This window comes from Schizosaccharomyces pombe (genome assembly GCF_000002945.2).
Source record: "Schizosaccharomyces pombe strain 972h- genome assembly, chromosome: I".
Classification (NCBI taxonomy): domain Eukaryota; kingdom Fungi; phylum Ascomycota; class Schizosaccharomycetes; order Schizosaccharomycetales; family Schizosaccharomycetaceae; genus Schizosaccharomyces; species Schizosaccharomyces pombe.
Genome location: NC_003424.3, coordinates 5,315,466 through 5,334,846, shown reverse-complemented (window position 1 = coordinate 5,334,846; position 19,381 = coordinate 5,315,466). Strand labels below are relative to the sequence as shown.

The 19,381-nt window shown below is 35.0% G+C and overlaps 9 protein-coding genes, 15 long non-coding RNA genes and 1 other non-coding gene across 25 annotated transcripts, besides 1 other annotated feature; 12 read left to right on the top strand and 13 right to left on the bottom strand.

Moving 5' to 3' along the window:
• Nucleotides 1-39: 39 nt before the first annotated feature.
• On the bottom strand, nucleotides 40-774 carry ups1 (phosphatidic acid transfer protein Ups1). The gene is made up of 2 exons (NM_001020380.3): nucleotides 587-774; nucleotides 40-519 (listed from the first exon to the last, which is right to left on the bottom strand). The coding sequence occupies exons 1-2, from the start codon at nucleotides 667-669 to the stop codon at nucleotides 87-89; spliced, it is 516 nt and encodes a 171-aa protein (NP_594949.1). The 5' UTR covers nucleotides 670-774; the 3' UTR covers nucleotides 40-86.
• Nucleotides 70-909, top strand: SPOM_SPNCRNA.4401. The gene has a single exon (NR_193762.1). It is a non-coding gene; the product is annotated as a non-coding RNA (long non-coding RNA).
• Nucleotides 910-1,073: 164 nt separating this feature from the next.
• SPOM_SPNCRNA.4400 lies at nucleotides 1,074-1,959 on the bottom strand. The gene has a single exon (NR_193761.1). It is a non-coding gene; the product is annotated as a non-coding RNA (long non-coding RNA).
• A 103-nt stretch (nucleotides 1,960-2,062) lies between these two features.
• Nucleotides 2,063-2,467, bottom strand: SPOM_SPNCRNA.4399. Its single transcript, NR_193760.1, has one exon. It is a non-coding gene; the product is annotated as a non-coding RNA (long non-coding RNA).
• Nucleotides 2,108-4,751, top strand: paa1 (serine/threonine protein phosphatase PP2A scaffold subunit Paa1). Its single transcript, NM_001020379.3, has 7 exons — nucleotides 2,108-2,196; nucleotides 2,248-2,295; nucleotides 2,350-2,455; nucleotides 2,564-3,467; nucleotides 3,529-3,629; nucleotides 3,685-4,022; nucleotides 4,068-4,751. The coding sequence occupies exons 1-7, from the start codon at nucleotides 2,182-2,184 to the stop codon at nucleotides 4,326-4,328; spliced, it is 1,773 nt and encodes a 590-aa protein (NP_594948.1). The 5' UTR covers nucleotides 2,108-2,181; the 3' UTR covers nucleotides 4,329-4,751.
• SPOM_SPNCRNA.4398 lies at nucleotides 2,579-3,137 on the bottom strand. The gene has a single exon (NR_193759.1). It is a non-coding gene; the product is annotated as a non-coding RNA (long non-coding RNA).
• On the bottom strand, nucleotides 3,265-3,546 carry SPOM_SPNCRNA.4397. Its single transcript, NR_193758.1, has one exon. It is a non-coding gene; the product is annotated as a non-coding RNA (long non-coding RNA).
• On the bottom strand, nucleotides 3,790-5,659 carry cdc4 (myosin II light chain cdc4). The gene is made up of 5 exons (NM_001020378.3): nucleotides 5,599-5,659; nucleotides 5,415-5,546; nucleotides 5,201-5,341; nucleotides 5,042-5,134; nucleotides 3,790-4,969 (listed from the first exon to the last, which is right to left on the bottom strand). The coding sequence occupies exons 1-5, from the start codon at nucleotides 5,627-5,629 to the stop codon at nucleotides 4,941-4,943; spliced, it is 426 nt and encodes a 141-aa protein (NP_594947.1). The 5' UTR covers nucleotides 5,630-5,659; the 3' UTR covers nucleotides 3,790-4,940.
• Nucleotides 5,660-5,782: 123 nt separating this feature from the next.
• SPOM_SPNCRNA.525 lies at nucleotides 5,783-6,447 on the bottom strand. The gene has a single exon (NR_150902.1). It is a non-coding gene; the product is annotated as a non-coding RNA (long non-coding RNA).
• Nucleotides 5,787-6,285, top strand: SPOM_SPNCRNA.1073. Its single transcript, NR_149919.1, has one exon. It is a non-coding gene; the product is annotated as a non-coding RNA (long non-coding RNA).
• A 175-nt stretch (nucleotides 6,448-6,622) lies between the features above and the next one.
• On the top strand, nucleotides 6,623-8,461 carry SPOM_SPAP8A3.07C (phospho-2-dehydro-3-deoxyheptonate aldolase). The gene is made up of 2 exons (NM_001020377.3): nucleotides 6,623-6,746; nucleotides 7,018-8,461. The coding sequence occupies exons 1-2, from the start codon at nucleotides 6,738-6,740 to the stop codon at nucleotides 8,125-8,127; spliced, it is 1,119 nt and encodes a 372-aa protein (NP_594946.1). The 5' UTR covers nucleotides 6,623-6,737; the 3' UTR covers nucleotides 8,128-8,461.
• Nucleotides 6,692-8,007, bottom strand: SPOM_SPNCRNA.1072. The gene has a single exon (NR_149918.1). It is a non-coding gene; the product is annotated as a non-coding RNA (long non-coding RNA).
• On the bottom strand, nucleotides 8,412-9,253 carry uaf2 (U2 auxiliary factor small subunit Uaf2). Its single transcript, NM_001020376.3, has one exon. The coding sequence runs from the start codon at nucleotides 9,234-9,236 to the stop codon at nucleotides 8,586-8,588; it is 651 nt and encodes a 216-aa protein (NP_594945.1). The 5' UTR covers nucleotides 9,237-9,253; the 3' UTR covers nucleotides 8,412-8,585.
• SPOM_SPNCRNA.4396 lies at nucleotides 8,619-9,146 on the top strand. The gene has a single exon (NR_193757.1). It is a non-coding gene; the product is annotated as a non-coding RNA (long non-coding RNA).
• A 96-nt stretch (nucleotides 9,254-9,349) lies between the features above and the next one.
• Nucleotides 9,350-9,698: an LONG TERMINAL REPEAT.
• A 73-nt stretch (nucleotides 9,699-9,771) lies between these two features.
• Nucleotides 9,772-12,466, bottom strand: ski7 (ski complex-interacting GTPase). The gene is made up of 5 exons (NM_001020375.3): nucleotides 12,125-12,466; nucleotides 11,596-12,069; nucleotides 10,564-11,535; nucleotides 10,439-10,523; nucleotides 9,772-10,401 (listed from the first exon to the last, which is right to left on the bottom strand). Exons 1-5 carry the CDS (start codon nucleotides 12,318-12,320, stop codon nucleotides 10,041-10,043), a joined length of 2,088 nt encoding a protein of 695 aa, NP_594944.1. The 5' UTR covers nucleotides 12,321-12,466; the 3' UTR covers nucleotides 9,772-10,040.
• SPOM_SPNCRNA.4395 lies at nucleotides 11,023-11,287 on the top strand. Its single transcript, NR_193756.1, has one exon. It is a non-coding gene; the product is annotated as a non-coding RNA (long non-coding RNA).
• A 526-nt stretch (nucleotides 12,467-12,992) lies between the features above and the next one.
• On the top strand, nucleotides 12,993-14,234 carry SPOM_SPNCRNA.1071. Its single transcript, NR_149917.1, has one exon. It is a non-coding gene; the product is annotated as a non-coding RNA, possible alternative UTR (long non-coding RNA).
• Nucleotides 13,161-14,552, bottom strand: SPOM_SPNCRNA.4394. Its single transcript, NR_193755.1, has one exon. It is a non-coding gene; the product is annotated as a non-coding RNA (long non-coding RNA).
• On the top strand, nucleotides 14,171-14,890 carry hsp9 (plasma membrane heat shock protein Hsp9). The gene has a single exon (NM_001020374.2). The coding sequence runs from the start codon at nucleotides 14,242-14,244 to the stop codon at nucleotides 14,446-14,448; it is 207 nt and encodes a 68-aa protein (NP_594943.1). The 5' UTR covers nucleotides 14,171-14,241; the 3' UTR covers nucleotides 14,449-14,890.
• A 428-nt stretch (nucleotides 14,891-15,318) lies between these two features.
• On the bottom strand, nucleotides 15,319-16,972 carry zip3 (ZIP zinc transporter 1). The gene has a single exon (NM_001020373.3). It carries the CDS (start codon nucleotides 16,906-16,908, stop codon nucleotides 15,547-15,549), a length of 1,362 nt encoding a protein of 453 aa, NP_594942.1. The 5' UTR covers nucleotides 16,909-16,972; the 3' UTR covers nucleotides 15,319-15,546.
• On the top strand, nucleotides 16,090-16,524 carry SPOM_SPNCRNA.4393. Its single transcript, NR_193754.1, has one exon. It is a non-coding gene; the product is annotated as a non-coding RNA (long non-coding RNA).
• SPOM_SPNCRNA.4392 lies at nucleotides 16,697-17,007 on the top strand. The gene has a single exon (NR_193753.1). It is a non-coding gene; the product is annotated as a non-coding RNA (long non-coding RNA).
• Nucleotides 17,008-17,271: 264 nt separating this feature from the next.
• On the top strand, nucleotides 17,272-17,423 carry SPOM_SPNCRNA.1714. Its single transcript, NR_191365.1, has one exon. It is a non-coding gene; the product is annotated as a small non-coding RNA (non-coding RNA).
• A 403-nt stretch (nucleotides 17,424-17,826) lies between these two features.
• On the bottom strand, nucleotides 17,827-19,077 carry SPOM_SPNCRNA.1070. The gene has a single exon (NR_149916.1). It is a non-coding gene; the product is annotated as a non-coding RNA (long non-coding RNA).
• On the top strand, nucleotides 18,207-19,376 carry ofd2 (2-oxoglutarate-Fe(2+) oxygenase superfamily protein Ofd2). The gene has a single exon (NM_001020372.3). The coding sequence runs from the start codon at nucleotides 18,356-18,358 to the stop codon at nucleotides 19,031-19,033; it is 678 nt and encodes a 225-aa protein (NP_594941.1). The 5' UTR covers nucleotides 18,207-18,355; the 3' UTR covers nucleotides 19,034-19,376.
• The last annotated feature ends 5 nt before the right edge of the window (nucleotides 19,377-19,381 follow it).

Below are 19,381 nucleotides of genomic sequence, written 5' to 3'. Positions count from 1 at the left end.
ATCGTTGTATGAGAAATTTGTAAATGATTAACGTTTCCTTTTTTTTCTTTTGCGAACCCTTTGAGTTTTATTATATAAGTAACAATTTAAGAAGGTTGAAACTTTTGTTGGATTACATATAAAAGCCCGCGACGAGAGCTCGATAGCTGTTCTTGAAATCGTTTTAGACTGTACTTTTGAACCCTACGACCAAGACCAAATCTTAAGGGTGAGACAAACTTGGCAATCGTGTCTACTATAGTTTTTGAGCAGTTTTCTGAGCTTTGGATAAATCGACTGTACTCTATTACGCGGAGAATTTTCACATGATCCAAATTGAACGTTTCGGATTTTAATTCCTGCTTTGAGGGATCAATGACAGATCTTTCGAGTATGTAAGACTTGTTAACATTCAAAAGATCCGATGCCCATCTGGGCAGTCTTCCCTGTTTAACAAGTAATCTTTCGGTATATAGTCGACCTTCATCATCCACATATCGCTCGAGTACATCAGCTGAGACTACGTGAAGACTATACGGACTAACTATTGTTAATAAAAGAACATTAACACAATAAAAATGAACCTCATAGTTTATGATCGACGTACTTTGGATATCTAGTGAGCCAAGCTGAAGAGACTGTATTCCAGGAAGCATTTAACTCGGTTTTGTCAGTACATATTGCAGTCATATCAGAAAATCAATCATTTGCTTTTAATTTTTTTTTGAAAAATAAATATGCTAAAAAGCCTTTTAGCCAGTCTTCCCTCAAAATATTTCACCCAAAAAGATTTACTGACGAAAGATTGGTATAATGGACAATTTATTGACTTAATAAATAACGTGATATAAGGTGCTCGTTATTTTCACTTGTGAAAACATCACATGTTAGTATTGTAAAACAGATAATCAGTGGCGATGCTCAAAGAATTTTTTGCATTATATTCAATGATAAATTTTTGATATTCATTCTATAAACTATATGCTCTATGATAAGCGAAGTATTATGGTGCGAGTAGAGGATTGTTCACTCAAATTAAAGTGCGTTGAAGAAAAAAAAAATACCTGTAATTTATTGTAAACACTACCTAAACTGATCGGTCATCTCTGAAAACACCAAACTTCGTTATGAAGATATATCACCCATTTTAAGTGATATTGCTATAGTCACCAAACATAACTAGCACATTGTATTAAATATTTTAGTTTGGTAGTTATATTACACAATCGAGGTACTTGTTAGAAAATTTGAAGTAACAATATTTTGTTAAACATTAAAACAAACGAATCGATTGCGGCAGTCAATAATTAATTATACGACCATCTTAAAAACGAAGTATTAATGAAAAAAAACTGTTGAACCAAACTGAAGGACCTCAATTTGAGAATCCAACACATTCATCCTGAGGTAGACGAAATAAACTTGCAATATAATGAAACCCCAGTTATGTAAGGTATCGTAAACAAATGAAAAATGATCAAATTTTTCTCACTAAGTGTGTATAGCAGTTTTGCTTAACATTTCGACAATAGCTCCAATATTAATAAATCCGAATTATCTTCTTGCATTAAATATAGCGAAAGTTTTCGGTTTGAAACATGCGAAGTTTGGAAAAAGCTTTTTAATGGCTATAATCACTTAATTATGTTTTGTTTTTTGGGTAATTTCATAGTTTGAAATAAATATGACTGTGTAATATACCATTCAGCCAGTTGCGATACATCAATATGGCAATTGAATCCTTTATTATCATACAAATTTCCAAAAAAATAATCAATTAACATACTCATGCAAAATCGTTTGATGTCATATAAAAGCTTTAGCATTGGTAGAAATGTGATTCCAAACCATATCCCTTAAACAATACTTCTCAAAAACAAAGATTAAATTAGGTCAGGAATAAAGAGAGAAGACATAAAAAGAATTCGTGATGCTAGACAATTCAGTATGTAAACATTTAAGTGGAATTTATGTTCAGTCAAAACTCTGAAAAGCAGAGTATATTATAAACACAAAATAGTTTTTTAGAATTATTCAAAATGATTCATGTTAAGGAAAACCTTTGAGATACTTGCTTGGAAAACTGTTTCAATTTGGTAGCGTCCGCTGTAACACACACTCCTTCTTCACCTCGAAAAGTTTAAAACTTCCTACCCACTTTATTTGCTTGTTTGCTAAGAACGAGTTGTTCTATTATATAAAATGCAAACAGAGAATGTGTGTTACAAAATGTCTCTTTTACAATTTATTAACCACGACTATTTATAGCAAGTGAACGATTTGTATCCGATTGCTGTTTTGATTGATGAGTTAAAGGTTGGTAACAAATTGTTTTACGTCTGATATGTTCAACTCTGACTATTGTTAAAGCATGATGAAATTACTTATAGGCTCAATGCTTTGGAACGGTTATCGACAATTGCTCTCGCTTTAGGTCCTGAACGTACAAGGGATGAGTTGATTCCCTTTTTAGATGGTATGCATTCAATAATAAAATTATGGAACTATAGGTTTAAATTTTTAAAATTCTTTATATTTTTTAATAAACGATGTATGTTTGTCGGCTAACATTCCTTGAATACAGAATCGATTGACGATGAGGACGAAGTCCTATCAGCTCTCGCCGACCAGTTAGGAAATTTTGTAGATTATGTTGGAGGCCCTGAGTATGCGCATGTCCTTTTGTCTCCCCTTGAAAATCTTGCTGCAACTGAAGAAACGGTAGTCCGCGATAAAGCCGTTGACTCTCTCAATAAAGTATGTATTTGCCTATCCCAAGAACAATTAGAGCAATATTTTGTTCCATTGGTTCAACGTCTTTCAACCGCTGAGTGGTTTACCTCTCGTGCGTCCTCTGCTGGGCTTTACTGCGCGGCATATTCTCAGTCAGAAAATCCTGCTGTCAAAGTCTCTCTTCGTCAAAGTTTTAGTCATCTATGTCACGACGAAGCTCCCATGGTCCGTCGTCCTGCAGCAACGAACTGTGCCAAGTTTGTTTTTTTGGTAACTAAACAGGAGGCTATTGACGAATTCATTCCATTGTTCAACTCCCTTTCTAATGATGACCAAGACTCAGTTCGGCTCCTTTCTTTCGACATTATGGTTTCTTTGGCGGAGGTATTAAAATCTGACTCGGAAATTCGTCACTATTTGCTTCAACCATTAAGGTCTTTTGTTTCGGATAGCAGCTGGAGAACACGTTATATGGTTGCTGCTAATTTTGTAAAACTTGCTAAAGTAGTTGGACCATCTCTTATTAAAGATGAACTTATTAAACCATTCGTACTGCTCATGAAGGATACCGAGCAGGAAGTCCGCCGTGCTATTGCTACTCAAATACCAGGATTTTGCGAATTGTTGGATAAGCGAATTGTTCTTGAAGAGATTATTCCAGTTATTCAAGAGTTAATTAATGATCCCGCTCAACATGTCCGTGCTGCTTTAGGGATGAACATAGGTGCTCTCGCCCCACAATTAGGAAAGGAAAAGTATGTCTGCTAAAAATAACTTTTCTTTTAAAAACCTCATTTTACTAATCGTTATATTTAGGACTACAGAGTATCTTTTACCAATGTTTTTGGAATTACTTAAAGATGAAAACCCTGAAGTTCGTCTTAACATTATTTCGAAATTGGAAGTTGTAAACAAAGGTAAATTGCAAATTCAAAATATAGCTATTGCTACAGTTATACTAACTCACTTTAGTCGTTGGTATCGAATTACTTTCACAATCTTTATTGCCTGCAATTGTTACACTTGCTGAAGATAAACAATGGCGTGTTCGTCTTGCTATCATTGACTACATTCCACTACTTGCTCAGCAGCTTGGGGTCGAATTTTTTAATGAGAAAATGGGCAATTTATGTATGTCATGGTTAGAGGACCATGTATATTCTATTCGTGAAGCTGCGATAAAGAATTTGCGAAAACTTACGGAAATTTTTGGGTTGGAATGGGCAACTGAGACAATTATTCCAAAGTTTTTGGCTATGCGAAGCCATCCAAATTATTTATACCGAATGACAACTATTTTTGCGATCAGTGTAAGTTTTTCTTTTTTGCTTTTTTCCAGTTCTAACGTATTTTAGGAAATCGCACCTGCATTGAATGCTGAAGTAATTGAAAAACAAATTCTTCCAACTTTGGAACAGTTGGTTAATGACCCTATTCCTAATATTCGCTTTAACGTTGCCAAGGCGTTTGAAGTTCTTAAGCCTGTTTTGGCAGCTGGTGGTGACTCGACCGTATATGAACAGCAAATCATCCCATTGCTCGAACAACTTACAAAAGATAATGACCCTGATGTTCAATATTTTGCTACTCAGGCCTTAGAGCAAACAAATGACTAATTGTTGGGTTATATGATTGCATGTCTAAATGAGCCAAAAGTTTTACCTTTATGATTTGTGTTCACTATGTAAAAATGCAAAAGAATGGACTGTCTTGACTCTGGCCATTCGTTCGACATCAAGTGTCAAGCCCTACATCTAATTCAAAGCATCGTATTGACACACAGTAAATTAGATATACAAGATATACACGATATGGCAAAATTGGAGCCGAATGCATCAAGAAAGCTGGCATCAACCGTAATTACTTACGAAAAGTGTAATTTTGAATGAAAACTTATATTTACATCTGGAGAGATTCAAACAATTTAAGCAGCTGAGATATAAGGTCATTTGCATGAGATAACAAATGGTTGTTAATCATATTCATAAATATACGAATATAGAAGGATATCTCTATTTCCGTATGCTAAACGATATGTGTAGAAATTCCTGCGAGTATCGAAAAGTCCAGTTATCTGTATTCAGGAACATATTGCTTCATAGTCCCAAGTGTATCAGATGGAAAAGCTGAACGAAAGTAAACTATTGAAGACATAAAATTGAAATAAAGGTGTAAATAATAAAGGAGAAACATATGCCGGGTAAATTATGCAAACTATGTAGATTTAATTAATTGGCAAGAATCATTTGAACGAAATCTAAAGGAAGCAGTTAGTATAATTAAGTATAGGTAGTTGATTGCCGAAGCCCAGAGTAGTAATAGAGCATACCGTGATAATTAACCATGCCATCTTTTACGGGAACACCCTTTAATAACTCGTCCATTTCTTCGTTGCTGAGTTTTTCACCCAAAGAAGTTAAAACTGATACAATTAGTTTCGCATTTTTTTATCAATCTGAAAAAAGGATAGATCTCTATAAATACATACCATAGCGCAATTCACCCACTCCAATCATGCCAGTGGCATCTTTATCAAACACCTGGAAGCCCTTCACGAATTCCTCTGGGTCACCAGGCATATCAAACCCATTGGGACGATTTAACACTTGAAGGAATTGTTCCATATCGACTACCAATTAGTATTGTCACTTAATGCACGGCTAAGGAGTATAACTCTCCAAACCCATAACAAGAAATCATACCTTCTGCGGGCAAAGTAGATTCAATTTCAGTAATCTCAGCCAGCGTAGGATTTTGTCCACACGCTCTTAAAAGATCACCAATGGACGTTTTGGGGATGCGACCAGTTCCATGGCGGTCAAATAAAGAAAAAGCTATCTTTTCGTTAATAAACATTTTGAAATGATTTCAAAAAGTAGTTATTACCTTGTTTATAAGGTGAATCGTCTGTCGACATGTTTGACTATTCTAAATGGATTGTTAGGATGAAGGTAAGTGTACTAAGTCGACTGTAATCTGTGTACACGCACCTATAAGCCCCATAGCAACCGTTGCCATGATAATGTTTACTGTATAGCGATCTGTTTAGTAATTTACTAAAGAACGTAGAGCTATGTAAACCAGCTTATATGAACAGAATTGTCATTTACTTTGCCAGATTTTAATTTAGAACATCATTCGTATACAGAATATGAATAGTCATACTAATGTCGAGCTACTTGATAAATTATGAAATGGCTGGCGATTTCACTATTTCTAGTGCAATACAAAATACGAGAGTCACCGGAACACGAGAAATACAGTACTGATGCACTTCATAAATTCAATAATCACATCAGAATATCAGATATCATTAACTTGTTAACCTCAAAAGACTAATCTACCGGAAAGCCAACGCTGTCCACCAGACTTCTAATTTTCGGCGTTTGTGTACCAAAAAGGCAGTCACAGATGGTATATCTAAATTTTCGGGCTCACAAAATATGCATTGAGTAAAAGTAAAATAAACGAATCAATATGTTTTTATATGTTGCTTTAATGCGTGGTTTATATAATTGAGCGAATCTTGGAAATAAGTATTTTGATAAGCAATGTATATATTCTCATATCCCAGTGGTACATGACAGTAAACATTGTAGGAAACGTAATTATTAAATATTATATATCAATCCCTTTTAACATTAATTTATGAATTAATAAGAAACCGAAAAAAGGCTTTATTTTATGTTTTTACGCTCAACCTTCAATTTACTTTCAAGTAATTAAATAGCAAGTGAAATCTAGAAATTGATACAAAACAAAGGACTTATAAATTTGAACAAATTTTTAAGCGATGATGTCCAGAAATTGCCTACTACTTGTTTCGCAGTTCCGATGACTTAGAGCCATTATCACTGGATCATCTTATTACTGGACTACATATATTTTTCGTTGGCGCTGCTTCGAACTCAGACAGAACCAACCTTCGTCGTAGTAAAGGACCTTTAATAGTGTTTACTTACTTGGCATTCAACAACTTAGGAAGCACTCTTTGACCTAAATTTATTAATTCTATTTAATAAGCCATGTCTCCGGTAAGTAACCCCAATTGGGCATCCAAAGAATTTTGCTAGTAAAAATTTTCATCAGTCGGAGAAACAGTACTGAAAGTTATCTTATTGAGTTATATAGTAGATTTTACTATGCGGATAACAAATTTGTTTTTGCTGATGAATTTTTAGGCAATTGAAATTTTAAATTTTTTTGTTTCTTTTTTTTGAAATTTTTATTGCTTTATGTTGATTGCTATGTCCAGCATGTTTGGTCTTTTTTTTTAATGTCAATTTGCTAACATTATTCAATTAGGTTTTTTTACCCAGCGGTGAAACTTACGATCAAGAGCATCTTGATGACAACCGTGTCTTAGGTTACAACCCTTTGGTTCCTGCCGCTTTGGTTCAACAAGAGATTCCTGTTTCTGAAACTTCTCGCAAAGTCATCACTGACTCCAGAAAGGAGATTCAAGCTATTCTCAACAAACAAGATGACAGAATTATCGTTGTTGTCGGTCCTTGCTCCATTCATGACCCTAAATTGGCCATGGACTATGCTAAGTTGCTGAAGCCCAAAGCTGACGAGCTTCAGGATGCTTTGTGCGTTGTCATGCGTTGTTATTTGGAGAAGCCCCGTACTACTATCGGATGGAAGGGTTTGGTCAACGACCCTAACTTGGATGGTTCTTTTGCTATCAACAAGGGTATTAGGATGGCTCGTCAAATGTATTGCGACGTTACCAATTTTGGCATTCCTTTGGCCAGTGAGATGTTGGACAACATTTCTCCCCAATTCTTCGCCGACTTACTCAGTTTTGGTGCTATCGGTGCTCGTACTACCGAGTCTCAATTACATCGTGAATTGGCTTCTGCCCTTTCCTTCCCTGTTGGTTTCAAGAATGGTACTGATGGTACTGTTGGTGTGGCGATTGATGCCATTGGTGCTACCGCCCATCCTCACACAATGCTAGGAGTTACTAAACAAGGTCTCGCCGCTATTACCATGACCAGGGGCAACAAGGATACCTTCATCATTTTGCGTGGTGGTAAGAAGGGTCCTAACTATGATGCTGAGCACGTTGCCGCCGTTCGCAAAGATCTTGAGAAGGCCAACCTTCCTCCTCGTATCATGATCGATTGCTCTCATGGCAACTCAAGCAAGAATCATTTGAACCAACCAAAGGTCTCCAAGAGCATCGCCGAACAAATCAGAAATGGCGACTCTTCCATTGTTGGTGTTATGATTGAATCTCATATCAATGAAGGTCGTCAAGATGCTCCAATCCGTCCTGGCGTTAAGGATACTCTCAAGTACGGTGTCAGTATCACTGATGCTTGTGTTAGCTGGGAACAAACTGCTCCAATGCTAGACGATCTTGCTGAAGCTGTCCGTGCTCGCCGTCAAAACCAAAAAAGTAATTAAGACATATAAATGTTATATTCAGCAGTTTTAATTTTTTTAATTTTTGAAACTTATTTTTTCGTAACATACAACAACTGAACAATTTTGGCTTAAATACGGGTTCTATTTATTTTTTTTTGTTTTTTTTTTCTTATATCGTACACAGCTTCTACCAATAACACCTTCGTTTTTAAGAATTGCTGTGCAAGTTTTGCGAAATGTTTGATCGTTTCATATGTTTCTAATCGATCTCCTTTAGCTTGTAATCAGCCATAGGCACATTGGACACAAAATTTAAAACGTCTATGAGTACAGTTGTACAAAGATCAAGTTTATTAGTAAACAATAAAAGAATGCAACATCTATTTAAATAACCTAAATCACAACAAACTATAGCCAGAGATTAATCATAATAAACGAAGTAAAACCGTACAAAAGCAAACCAGAATCCAAAACAAATACATTCCATAAGTTGCTATTTAATTTTTGCGTTCAGCAGTTACACTGACCCATCGATTCGTGGAATCACTATTGGGCTCCTTTTTCATTTCTTCTGCTGCATTTAAGGCCAAATACTTTCTTTGTGCTAGTACCAAATCGCGTAAAAGCTGAGGACTTGGTTTTTTGGCATGCATAAAATTACAAAGGCCACCCCGCTGACATTCCGAAGTTTCGTGTTGCCGGCAACATGCCTCGCGAAAATCAGTTACAGGAGATAACTCGGCGTAGACTGGTCTTTGGGAATACCATCGGGAATTTAAATCATCAATAGCATTTTGGGCAGACTCTTCATACTTGAATCTTACATAAACATTTCCGACTAAGTGATCTCCAACATTGTCACAGACGACTAATTGTTCAACTTCACCGTATTTTGAAAACTCACAAAACATGTCCTCGTAGAATGCATCAAATTGTTCTGCAAGTTCACGCTGCGTGAACTTTTTGCCATTTGGTTCATGAATTGGGTTTTTATACATGTTGGGACATAAGATCGTTTGACTAAAATTTGGTTTGACATGTTTACGAGAGCAGCGTTCCCCATGTCTACAAGCTCCTATTTTATAATAGAATGAGCAATTGACTTTATCTTGCTCAGTACCATAAATACTTGCCAAATGACTTGCCATTTTTATATGGTGGTTATGAAATAAAGTGATCCAACATGATTCTAGTCTTATAATGGTGGCGTGCAACATCTCGTTAAGTTACGCAAATTTTCTAAATTATTCTTGCACACTATTGTCAGCAGTACTACACTACGCTATGATACACTACGTTGCGTATCACTATATGTCACATGTTCTAATTATATATCGTACCATGTATGATACGATATGGAGATTGATCTTAATGATAATCTATTAAGATCTATATTATCTGAATACTATAAATAGAGCTACTGCTGAACCTCGTTCCTCAGTTCAGTTATGAGCTATATTAGTGATAGGTAACATTATAACCCAGTTAATACAATACCTATACTCAGTTGCTACTTATATAACCTGTGTATTGTAATATAATAGATCACAAGGAAAACTCACCACAGTTCTACGTATCCTTAAATCAGATACCAAACTGCGTAGCTTACAACTATCCGATATACAGATATTCCCTTGTATTTCCCTAATTATATTCGAATTTGGAAAATATCAAGAATAAGTAGTTACTGTTATTAGACTGATGTGCCAACGATTCAAAAGAAAAAAAGATAAATTATTCTTAACACAGCACATTCCTTTTTTTTGCTCAGGAAATTTACTCGAGAACAAATTGTTTCCAAATGTCACGATGCCTGAGATGTACGCAAATGAACAACATCGGTAGTTTTACAATATTTAAAACAATCTATAGAGAATTTCTTTAAAAAGGACGGAAAATTTTTTCGAATGCAAAATTAATATGGAGTTGAGTATAATACGTAAGTTAGGGATTCAGTCATGCAGAGATAGTACTGTTCCAAACGCAATTAAGCTATTCCATTTTTCTGAAACGAATAAAACGCGGCTTAAGGTGTTAATGTAGCTTTCTTTTACGAGAGGGAAAGCATTCTCTAATTCAATTTTCACAAGTGAGGTTCGATTTCTTTCAAGATCGTTTCCGATTGCGTTAGGAGCTTTTTCTTGACTGTCTGTAAAGCAATACAGTTTGGTAAGGACTGCGTGACAGCCGAATAGGGCTATTACATGCATCGACTTTCCTTTTTCAAGAGAACCGTGAAACCAAGTTGCATTAACGTAAGCAGTTTTCGAAGAAGTAAAGGCATCGATACTATCAGCAATTAAAATCCCAGGACTATTTATTAGAAATACAAGAATTGCAAAGAACTTACCATAAATTGGGTAATGTAGGGATTTTGGCTTGAATCATATCCCCAGCAACATTAAACCCTTTGGGATTTTCATCACTGCTCAGTCCTTTTTTGATTAACATAAAATAATTGAACACCTTCCGTACCTGTGATTTGTGTTTCTAATCTCCCTGTGCCTACATAAAGCTTTTGCGAATCCTGAAGCATGCCTGAATGGATGCTACAGTAAATATGTGATTGATTTTCTGGCAAAGGAGTAATGTGTGAAATTGTTAAAGAGAGAGGTAGATTAAGAAGAAAATTCCATGTGCCATGATTTGTATCTGCTTCTTTATCAATTTTGCCAAGCAATGTATCAGATTTATACCACTGGGATAATTTTTCTTGACTAATGGATGTAAGATTGGTTCCTTTTAGTCCGCTTATCGGAATGAATTTTGATTTCTCAATTATTCCGCAACTTTCTTTCAGAAAGCTCTGAATCGAGTTAACAAGATTAATGAATTTATTTTCATCCCACTCAATTTCATCCATCTTAGTGATAGCAAACATATAGCTTGAAATAGATAAGCCATTCATCAATTGTAAAATGGAAGATATTCCATCAAGACCTTCCAAAGGATTCAGACAATCAATGGTGAAAATGGCTGTGTTCATTACTTGAAACAAACTTGAATGTTTTAGAAAATTATCTCGAGAACTTGCATTAGTAGTGAAGATTCCTAAAGGAAAATCAATAATAGTTGAGGAGTAACTGTTGGAAAATGTTTCAAAATCATACCATTTCGTTTTGGTGGACTTTAGCACTGAGCTCAAACTTTCTTTTTTGGCATTCAGTACTGTACATTTTTGCATGGTTTTGGGATCAAATGATCCAATTTGAAAAAATAATCTAGAAAGGAGTGTTTTTTTACCAGACTTGGGCGGGCCCAACAACAAGAGTTTCGTTCGAGGCTTTACTAATTTGGAAAGTTCAATTAACTGATCTTGGGAAAGTAAGGTGTGATCATTATTTGAATCATTAGTATTTTTTTGAGGTTTCAATTGTTGAGAAACTTTCTTCATTGACTTTACAGAGTTTAGCAATTGCTCGTCCAAACGTTTGTGTTTTTGGAAACCTGTTTAACAATTAGCGCGAAAAAAAAAGGAAAAGATGAATTGAAGGAGACAAAGCATACTTTTAGATTTAGATTGAGCCATCAAAACTATGTCGTCAGGGCTAGGGGCGTTAAATCCTAAAAGTGAACTTTTGCTTAGATGAATCTCAATTTGGTCCTCAAAAACGCGCTTCTTTGCGCCTGTAAGACATTTCGCAAATGAGGAAGGAGGAGCTAATTTTACCTCTTGGGGGTTCTTCTTCAGTTGGTCGCTTTCCACCATTTGTTTTTGGAGTGTGGTTTTATCATCATCGTCAGTAAGATGAATTTCATGAGACGATGGTTGTTCAGAGTCTTTCTTCTCTGCAATGCGAACCTTTCGAAACCTTTGCAACAAAAAATCATTTTCAACGTTTTTCTTATGTTTAGCTTGAATAGGCTCTTTTTCCTTTTCCTTTTCGGTTTTAGGCGGCTGCTGTTGAGTGGATGGAAAAGAAGAATGCAATTTTTTCCGTTCAGCGGCGAGTAATGCGAGCTTGGATGTTTTTTGTTTCTCTATGAATGTTAATTTCTAGTTCTCCACTTTTTGTGACTAATTATAATGGCGTACCTGGAACTACAAAGTTAGTGTCGTTAATTGTGTCACGTTCTTGATGGTCATTTGTGCTGGAGGATGGAAAAAAGTTGGGAGAATCAGAACTTGAAGAGGAGTCTTGTTTTAGGATAGAAGAAAGACCGATGGGATGTTCAGACGGAGGTTTTTGTTTTGCTTTTTTGGAGTTTAACAACTGAGACAACCTAGACATATTTCTAAATGAAAATGATGGATCGAGACAAAAAAATTACTCATTAAATAAGTCTATAATAATATACAAAATGCAAATCAATTGCTCAAAAGCTCATTAGCATGTATGCGTAAAATGTTAAATTGGAAGGTGGATGACGAGAAGTTAGGATGGATTAAGCGAATCAGATATACTGTATATAGTCAGATGGAAAATTGGGTGGTATGATAGACATACTCGAATGAGAAAGGTTTTGGTATGTATACAAGTAAGCAAACAGATTCAAGTTGATGATTAGTGGACTGAAACAAGCGAAAAGAAAAAGGCAAACAAGAAGTATATAAGTGAAGGAGTTGTGGAAAGGAATACCATAACAATGAACGAAAAGAAGTGAAACGGAGAGATAAAATACAAAGATGAATGAAATTTAAAAAAAAAAAAAAATAATAATAATAAAGGAGTAAACGAATTATTCAAGAAAAGAAAATGGAATGAATATTAAAAAGAAAAAACGAGTATGAAGCGAAATCCCTAAAAAAAAACGAGTAAATAAAAGAAAAGGAAGAACGATTGAGTTGAATTTACTTTTTTTTGCTTTGGTGATTGGACTACATTCAAAAGAGTTTTTGTTGAGAATGGGTATAATAGAAGATGGCCAGTTTATTTTATTCTTTCACTTTCTTTCTTTGTTTTAAAAAAAAAAAAATTAATAAAGAGAAACAAAATATTGAAACCATCTCGAAATGCTGTAATGAATAAATAAATTAAATAAAATAAGAAAAAAAATAAAAAAATTTCTATAAAGTTAAAAATAAATAAAATAAAATCAATTTAAAAAAAAAAAAAAAGAAACCAAAAAACGTCGAGCCATTCCTACTTTTGCTCATGTTCTCATCTCACATTTCTCACGTATCATCTTTTCTTCTCTACTTCGGGTTACACACCTTGGGTTACGCTTCCTAAAAGATTATAAATGGTCTTTAGCTACACCTTACTTCTCCTTATTATTGATTTAACAAAACCATCATTGCAGTTCGTCTAACAAAATAATGGTTTACCAACTCTCTATTGCGTAGTTGTGTAATCCGCAGTTTGCAGCATCTCGTAATATTCCCTGCTTATAACGGAATTTCACGATGTATCGCATGCAATACGTGCGGCGTTGAAACAATTGTGTTATTGTGCGCAGTGTGTGTAATACCTGAATGAGATTGCCTCTACTAAGCCATACTCACTTTGAACATGGTTGTGGTTATCTTTTAAATAACGTTTTGCAAAGTGTTATTGTTTTTGCTCTAATTGTTTTTTTTTTCAACAAGTGAAGTTCCCCTATTTAGATCAAAATTTCATCACCCAATAACAACACCATCATGCAAAGAATACTTCGGAATTTTAAAAGACAAAGAAAACTTCTTAAAATTTATTTACAGAAATAAGTTTGTTTCCTAAGGGATACTCACTCTAAAGACAAGATGCACTTCCCCTTCTTCCTCTCTTTCTCTCTCTCTCTCTCTTTGAACTAGTACCACCACTTCGCTTCTCTCCACTTTGAACCTCTAACCTAGCGAGGGTTTTACCGTACTCGCTATCTCGCTTTGCAAATCCACAAAGCTTCTGTATTACATCATAAGAAAGTAGAGTGGGCGCTCATTGGAAATAGCTTACGTAGCTCAGAAAACGAATGGTGCGAAGAAAAGGGGCTTTGCTAGAAGCTGCTCATTATTTGTCTGATTGGATAGCGAGCTATCTGATAGAAAACTACGTAATTCCTTGGATCGCAGTTTTCTCCAGTTTCTAATGCTAACTGACGCAAATGTGATGTAATGGGCTGCGATCATAATGACATGAGCAATTGGACAAGAAGCTATAAATACGAGTCCAAGTTCAACAGTTTAATCATTCAATTCAATTCCAATCAATTTAATTGTCTTAAATATTCAAAATGTCTGATCCCGCAAGAAAGTCTTTTACTGAACAAGGCAAGGAGAAAATGACTCCTGACTCCTCCAAGTCTACCCTCGACAAGGCCAAGGAATCCATTACTGGTGCCTACGACAAGGTCGCCTCTGCTTTTACCTCTGACGAGGACAAGAGCACCTCTCAAGAGGCTCATGACAAGGCTCAACGCTTTGTTGATGACAAGTTGTAAAGAGGTTCTTATGACTTAAAATTCATGCTTTTGGCTGGTGAAACTCAATCCACCAAAGCATCGGGATGATTTCTTTACCGATGAACGGACGAAAATGGTTTGAGGTCTCCTCAATTTAGTAGGTAGTGGTTGGATTGTTTTTATGAACGATCCATCTCATCACTTTCTAATGCGAGGTTGCATCCTTGACCAATTACCATCTAATTTTATGATATATAACGAGGTTACGTGATACCATCATATATATATATTTGCTCGACTTTTTTTACAAATTTTTTTCAAAAAGTGGGTGCTTATATATTCTTTGGTTCAAAATCTTTATCGATTTGAAGTAATGAAATATATTTTCCCTTATACCCTATATACTTTTTACTACCATATCTAGCAACTGTATTGTTTACATATAAGTAACGAGTAACTTAAAAACAGTACTGTAAAACAGTTAGTAGTTGTGACTTGGGTAACAAGTGTTTTCATCCACTGTTTGACATAGGAATGTTACAATGATGAAAACTCAAAACATTAGGATGGTGATAGAAACAACGGTAAAAAAGTTAGGATGTTTTGTTTATTGCCCTTGAATTCTTACTCGTTTCCTTTACCCTTATAATAATAATATTCCATATAGTTTTAGTCTTGTCAGGTTTGGTCAAAACGTGTTTTCGCTTATGAAAAGCAAAAACATTGAATGTTATTTTAAATTGGCATTATTTGTTTACTCTCAATGCCGATTGTTTACAATCTTTTCTGTCAGCTAGAATAGAAACAGGTTATGGAAAAGAAATAAAAATACTCTTAAACGATTTAAAGCGCGTAAATTTTGAAATAAGAGGGATCAAAAATTACAAGTTTGAACACGAAAGCGCCTTATGTGAATGTGAACAACTTAATTCTACCATAATAATTAACAAGTTAATAAAAGAACTAAAATAATGTTTCTACACATCTTCATAAATGTGTAATTTTTTAATATTAAATGTAAAGACAAAGCACAATGCCAGAAAAAATGAAGGACAAAAAATATTAGTCCCGATTTATATTTCTAGAATAGTACAATATCAACTCCATACCACGCCCTAATGTAAGTTATCTGTCACTTTAAACATAATATAAAAAAGAAAAACCTCCAACAATAAACATCATGTACAATGCCGTGTAAATCATATTTCCCAGCTTTCCTTTTGATAAGTTGATTTCCAAAAGCTCGGGAAATACGCCTAGGTAAGCTATATAAAGGAAACCACCAGCCGTGAAAGGAAGGAGTTTATCCTCAAGTTGTAGAAGGAAAGAACCATATGGTGAAGATGAAGATGAAGCAGTGTATATATATGTAGCGACAATTGCTCCCAATAATCCCGTCACCATAGTGATCATTTGCAACACGAGTACTTGCGATTTCGTATACCCATTTCTCAGAAGTATAGCCAAGTCACCAATTTCTGCTGGAATTTCGTGTAATAGAACAGCAAATGTGGTGGATATGCCAATGGAGGTATTGGTAAAGAAGGCGGAAGTGATCGCCAAACCGTCCATAAAATTATGAAATGAATCACATAACAAATTTAAATATACCACAGTTTTGTCGTTATACTCTTCACTAACTTCTTCAACTACATGTCTAATCAAATCAGGCTCGTGACCTTTAGAGTTCTGATCATCTTTGACATTTCGTTTCCGCAATCCTTCCACTCCTTTAACGTCAGTTTGAGTTGAAGAAGCAGAAGGTTTGTTTACACTTGAAGTCTCTTCACCGTCTTTCTTTGGCTTAGAGAGCGAAGACGGACGCTCATGTATTAAAATGCGGATTCCCTTATCCATTAGAAAGAATACTAGGGCTCCAATAAGGATTGAATAAACAGAAGATGCTGGAAAATCTCCTCCATTTGTCGAATACACAGTAGGAAGTAATTGTAGAAAAACATCGCCTAATAAACTACCTGCAGAAACTGCCACGAACAGATTTAACATACTCGTGTCGAACGACTTGGGAACAAGAAGAATAAAAATGTTAGGTGGTATTGCTGTTAAGAAAGTCGCGAGAATTCCATTCGTTCCCGAGGAGTAAGAGAACTGCTTCTCTACAAAGCTTTTAACTGAATTCAACCAAACGCAAGAATTGTTGTCTTTCTCTATAGTAAAAGCCTCTGACGATGATTCAGTATCAACAGGCAGATTATTCTTCAAAAAACTTAAGACGCTCTTCAAATCTTCGCGTGCTTTAGCAAGTTCTCCCTTACTAAGTTCAGCCAGAGTTTTTGAGGAAGAAAGCAAAGAGGGATCGTTTTCTGTCATTTCTCGGAACAACCTTTCTATAGTTGTATGATTAATTTTATTCATATTTTCCTGCGATAAAAAGGAGTCTCTATATTCCTCCGCTTCAAAATGTTTTTCTCCAAACACCGTTGTATAAAAACATGCTAGAAACAACCCATAAATGAAAAACCGTTGCAATAAAAACATTTTAAAAATAGTAGATGAAATCCCGTAAAAACCCAAATGCCAGGTTGATGTTTAAGGGGAAGGTGAATTTTGAAAATCTGTGGCCAAGGGCTATAATGCGTCAATACAGTACCAATAATAGGGTACTCCTTTGTTACTTGCCTACTCACTATTGATGTTACCTAACTTCCAAGTAATTATTTACAAAAAAGTTATTCGAATGGGAACTCGTTAATTCTTCCTTTAAAAGATGAATGCTTTATATTTACGACAAGAACTTGAAATCAATAAAAATTCGGGTGAGTAAATTTGGGTGTGTGTGCTTCTGTTATACTTCTTCCTTTCTAAATACAGGTAGATAATTGATGATGGAAAATGACTTTGGCAATTCATTTAAAAGGTTACAGCCAATGTTATAGGAATATGTTAAATTCGAGAAAAAGAAGAAACAGAAACTAATGGGGTTTATTTATCGCTTTTTCCAATCAAGTGCACCACACTTTTCGTGATTATACCAAGAGAAGGTACAGAACATGATGAAGTTATTAACGTTTAAGAGTTCTGAAAGCTCCTACTTTGCTAGTCAGAGGTTCTAAATTTTCGAATGTAATAACAAGCTTTCTTAGCGGTAATATTCTTCAAAAAGCCAATCTACCAATTTCGCTATTTTTGTTAAAAATTACTGCCGTTTTTCATGCTTGCTTATTTCAAGTGTTTCTGACTTTAGGTTTCACCTTTAAAGGACTTTAAATTGAATTAACGAGTTTTTCTATATTCGTGCATCCATTTATTTGATTCAATTCCATTTTCCACAAAAAAATCCACCTAAGGTTTTTGTCAATGAGCCTGTATGCAAAATATGTATGAACTTTTTATACCAGTGATATTCAGTAATTATTAATTATTGTTAAACCATTTTCGACCGGTCAAATACCCTATTAATTCTACGATATTTTAAGAGCTTACAAGTAAAAAAGATGAACATCCAAGACTCACTGTAAAATCGCACTGATCTACTTACTGTGATTTGATGAAAATGAATAATTTTAATTATTTCAAACCCTCCCAAAAGTGCCTCGCTCATCAATTCTAACGCCAAAATCGCTTTTTTCGTTCTCCACACCACATGAGAGAAACCTTTGAATCCAACAACTAGTTTTCTAAAATTTACTTATATGAATAATACTACTCTAATACTAAGGTTTTTAAAAACTTGTTCACCGTTCAAATGGGGTTGTTAAATATGTTTAGGTAACAATGTTGGGAAGGATGTGGTAGAAAAACATGAGATTTATTTGGCGAAACCGCGTTCATAATTCAAGAACCCAATTTTCTAGACAGTTTCATTTAACTGGTGATCTGAATCTTAGTTGTAAAAACGGAGAAATTGCTTTCTAACAAAATTTCAAAGTGAACATAGAACAGATGCTACGGATAGTTTAGCAATCTTTTCGTTTCAGTTTAGAAAATGTTGTATGAAAATATGAGCGATTCGTTTCTGCTGTCAGACGCTGGTTTGGAATTTGATGAAGCTTTGCTAGAAGTAGATCAGGAGAAAGATGATTACTTGGATGACTTTGAAAATTGGACGGTGGTACCAGTTGAGACGATTGAGGGTATAAACTATTATCCTAACTGTCTTCCCGAATCTGTCCAAAGAAATCTGATTAATAACGTTCCTAAGGAACTTCTTTCAATATATGGTTCTGGAAAGCAGTCGCATCTGTATATACCTTTTCCGGCACATATTAACTGTTTAAATGATTATATCCCTAGTGACTTTAAACAAAGGTTGTGGAAAGGACAGGATGCTGAAGCCATCATCATGCAAGTTTATAATCCAGGTGATGGAATTATACCACATAAAGACTTAGAAATGTTTGGTGACGGCGTAGCGATCTTTTCGTTCTTATCAAATACAACCATGATTTTTACACATCCTGAGTTAAAATTGAAAAGTAAAATCCGATTAGAAAAGGGAAGTCTGCTTTTAATGAGTGGGACAGCACGGTATGACTGGTTTCATGAAATTCCTTTTCGTGCTGGCGACTGGGTCATGAACGATGGTGAAGAAAAGTGGGTAAGTCGGTCCCAAAGACTCAGTGTTACTATGAGACGAATTATCGAAAATCATGTTTTTGGATAAGTAATTGCATTTTTTTGGCTTTCAAATATCATATCTAATCGTTCGTTGTCGTTCACAAAAAAATAATTTCATGCCAACTAAATATACTACTTCACGGAAAACCATAATGTACTTCAAAAAATTACATGTCTATTCGCTTACTAATTTTAATATTAATGGATAGCTATGATAAAAAAATTAAAAGTTTCTAATATTTTTCCAATTCGAATGTCTGCTTGCGGGCGTTTATGTGTAACACTTAACAACTGAATTCATTGATTAGCACAAACACATGCAGTGTCTACAATTTTCAATTAATAGATCGATCGTCTCCTCTGACAAGGGACTCTTCACTTTAAGACTACTCCT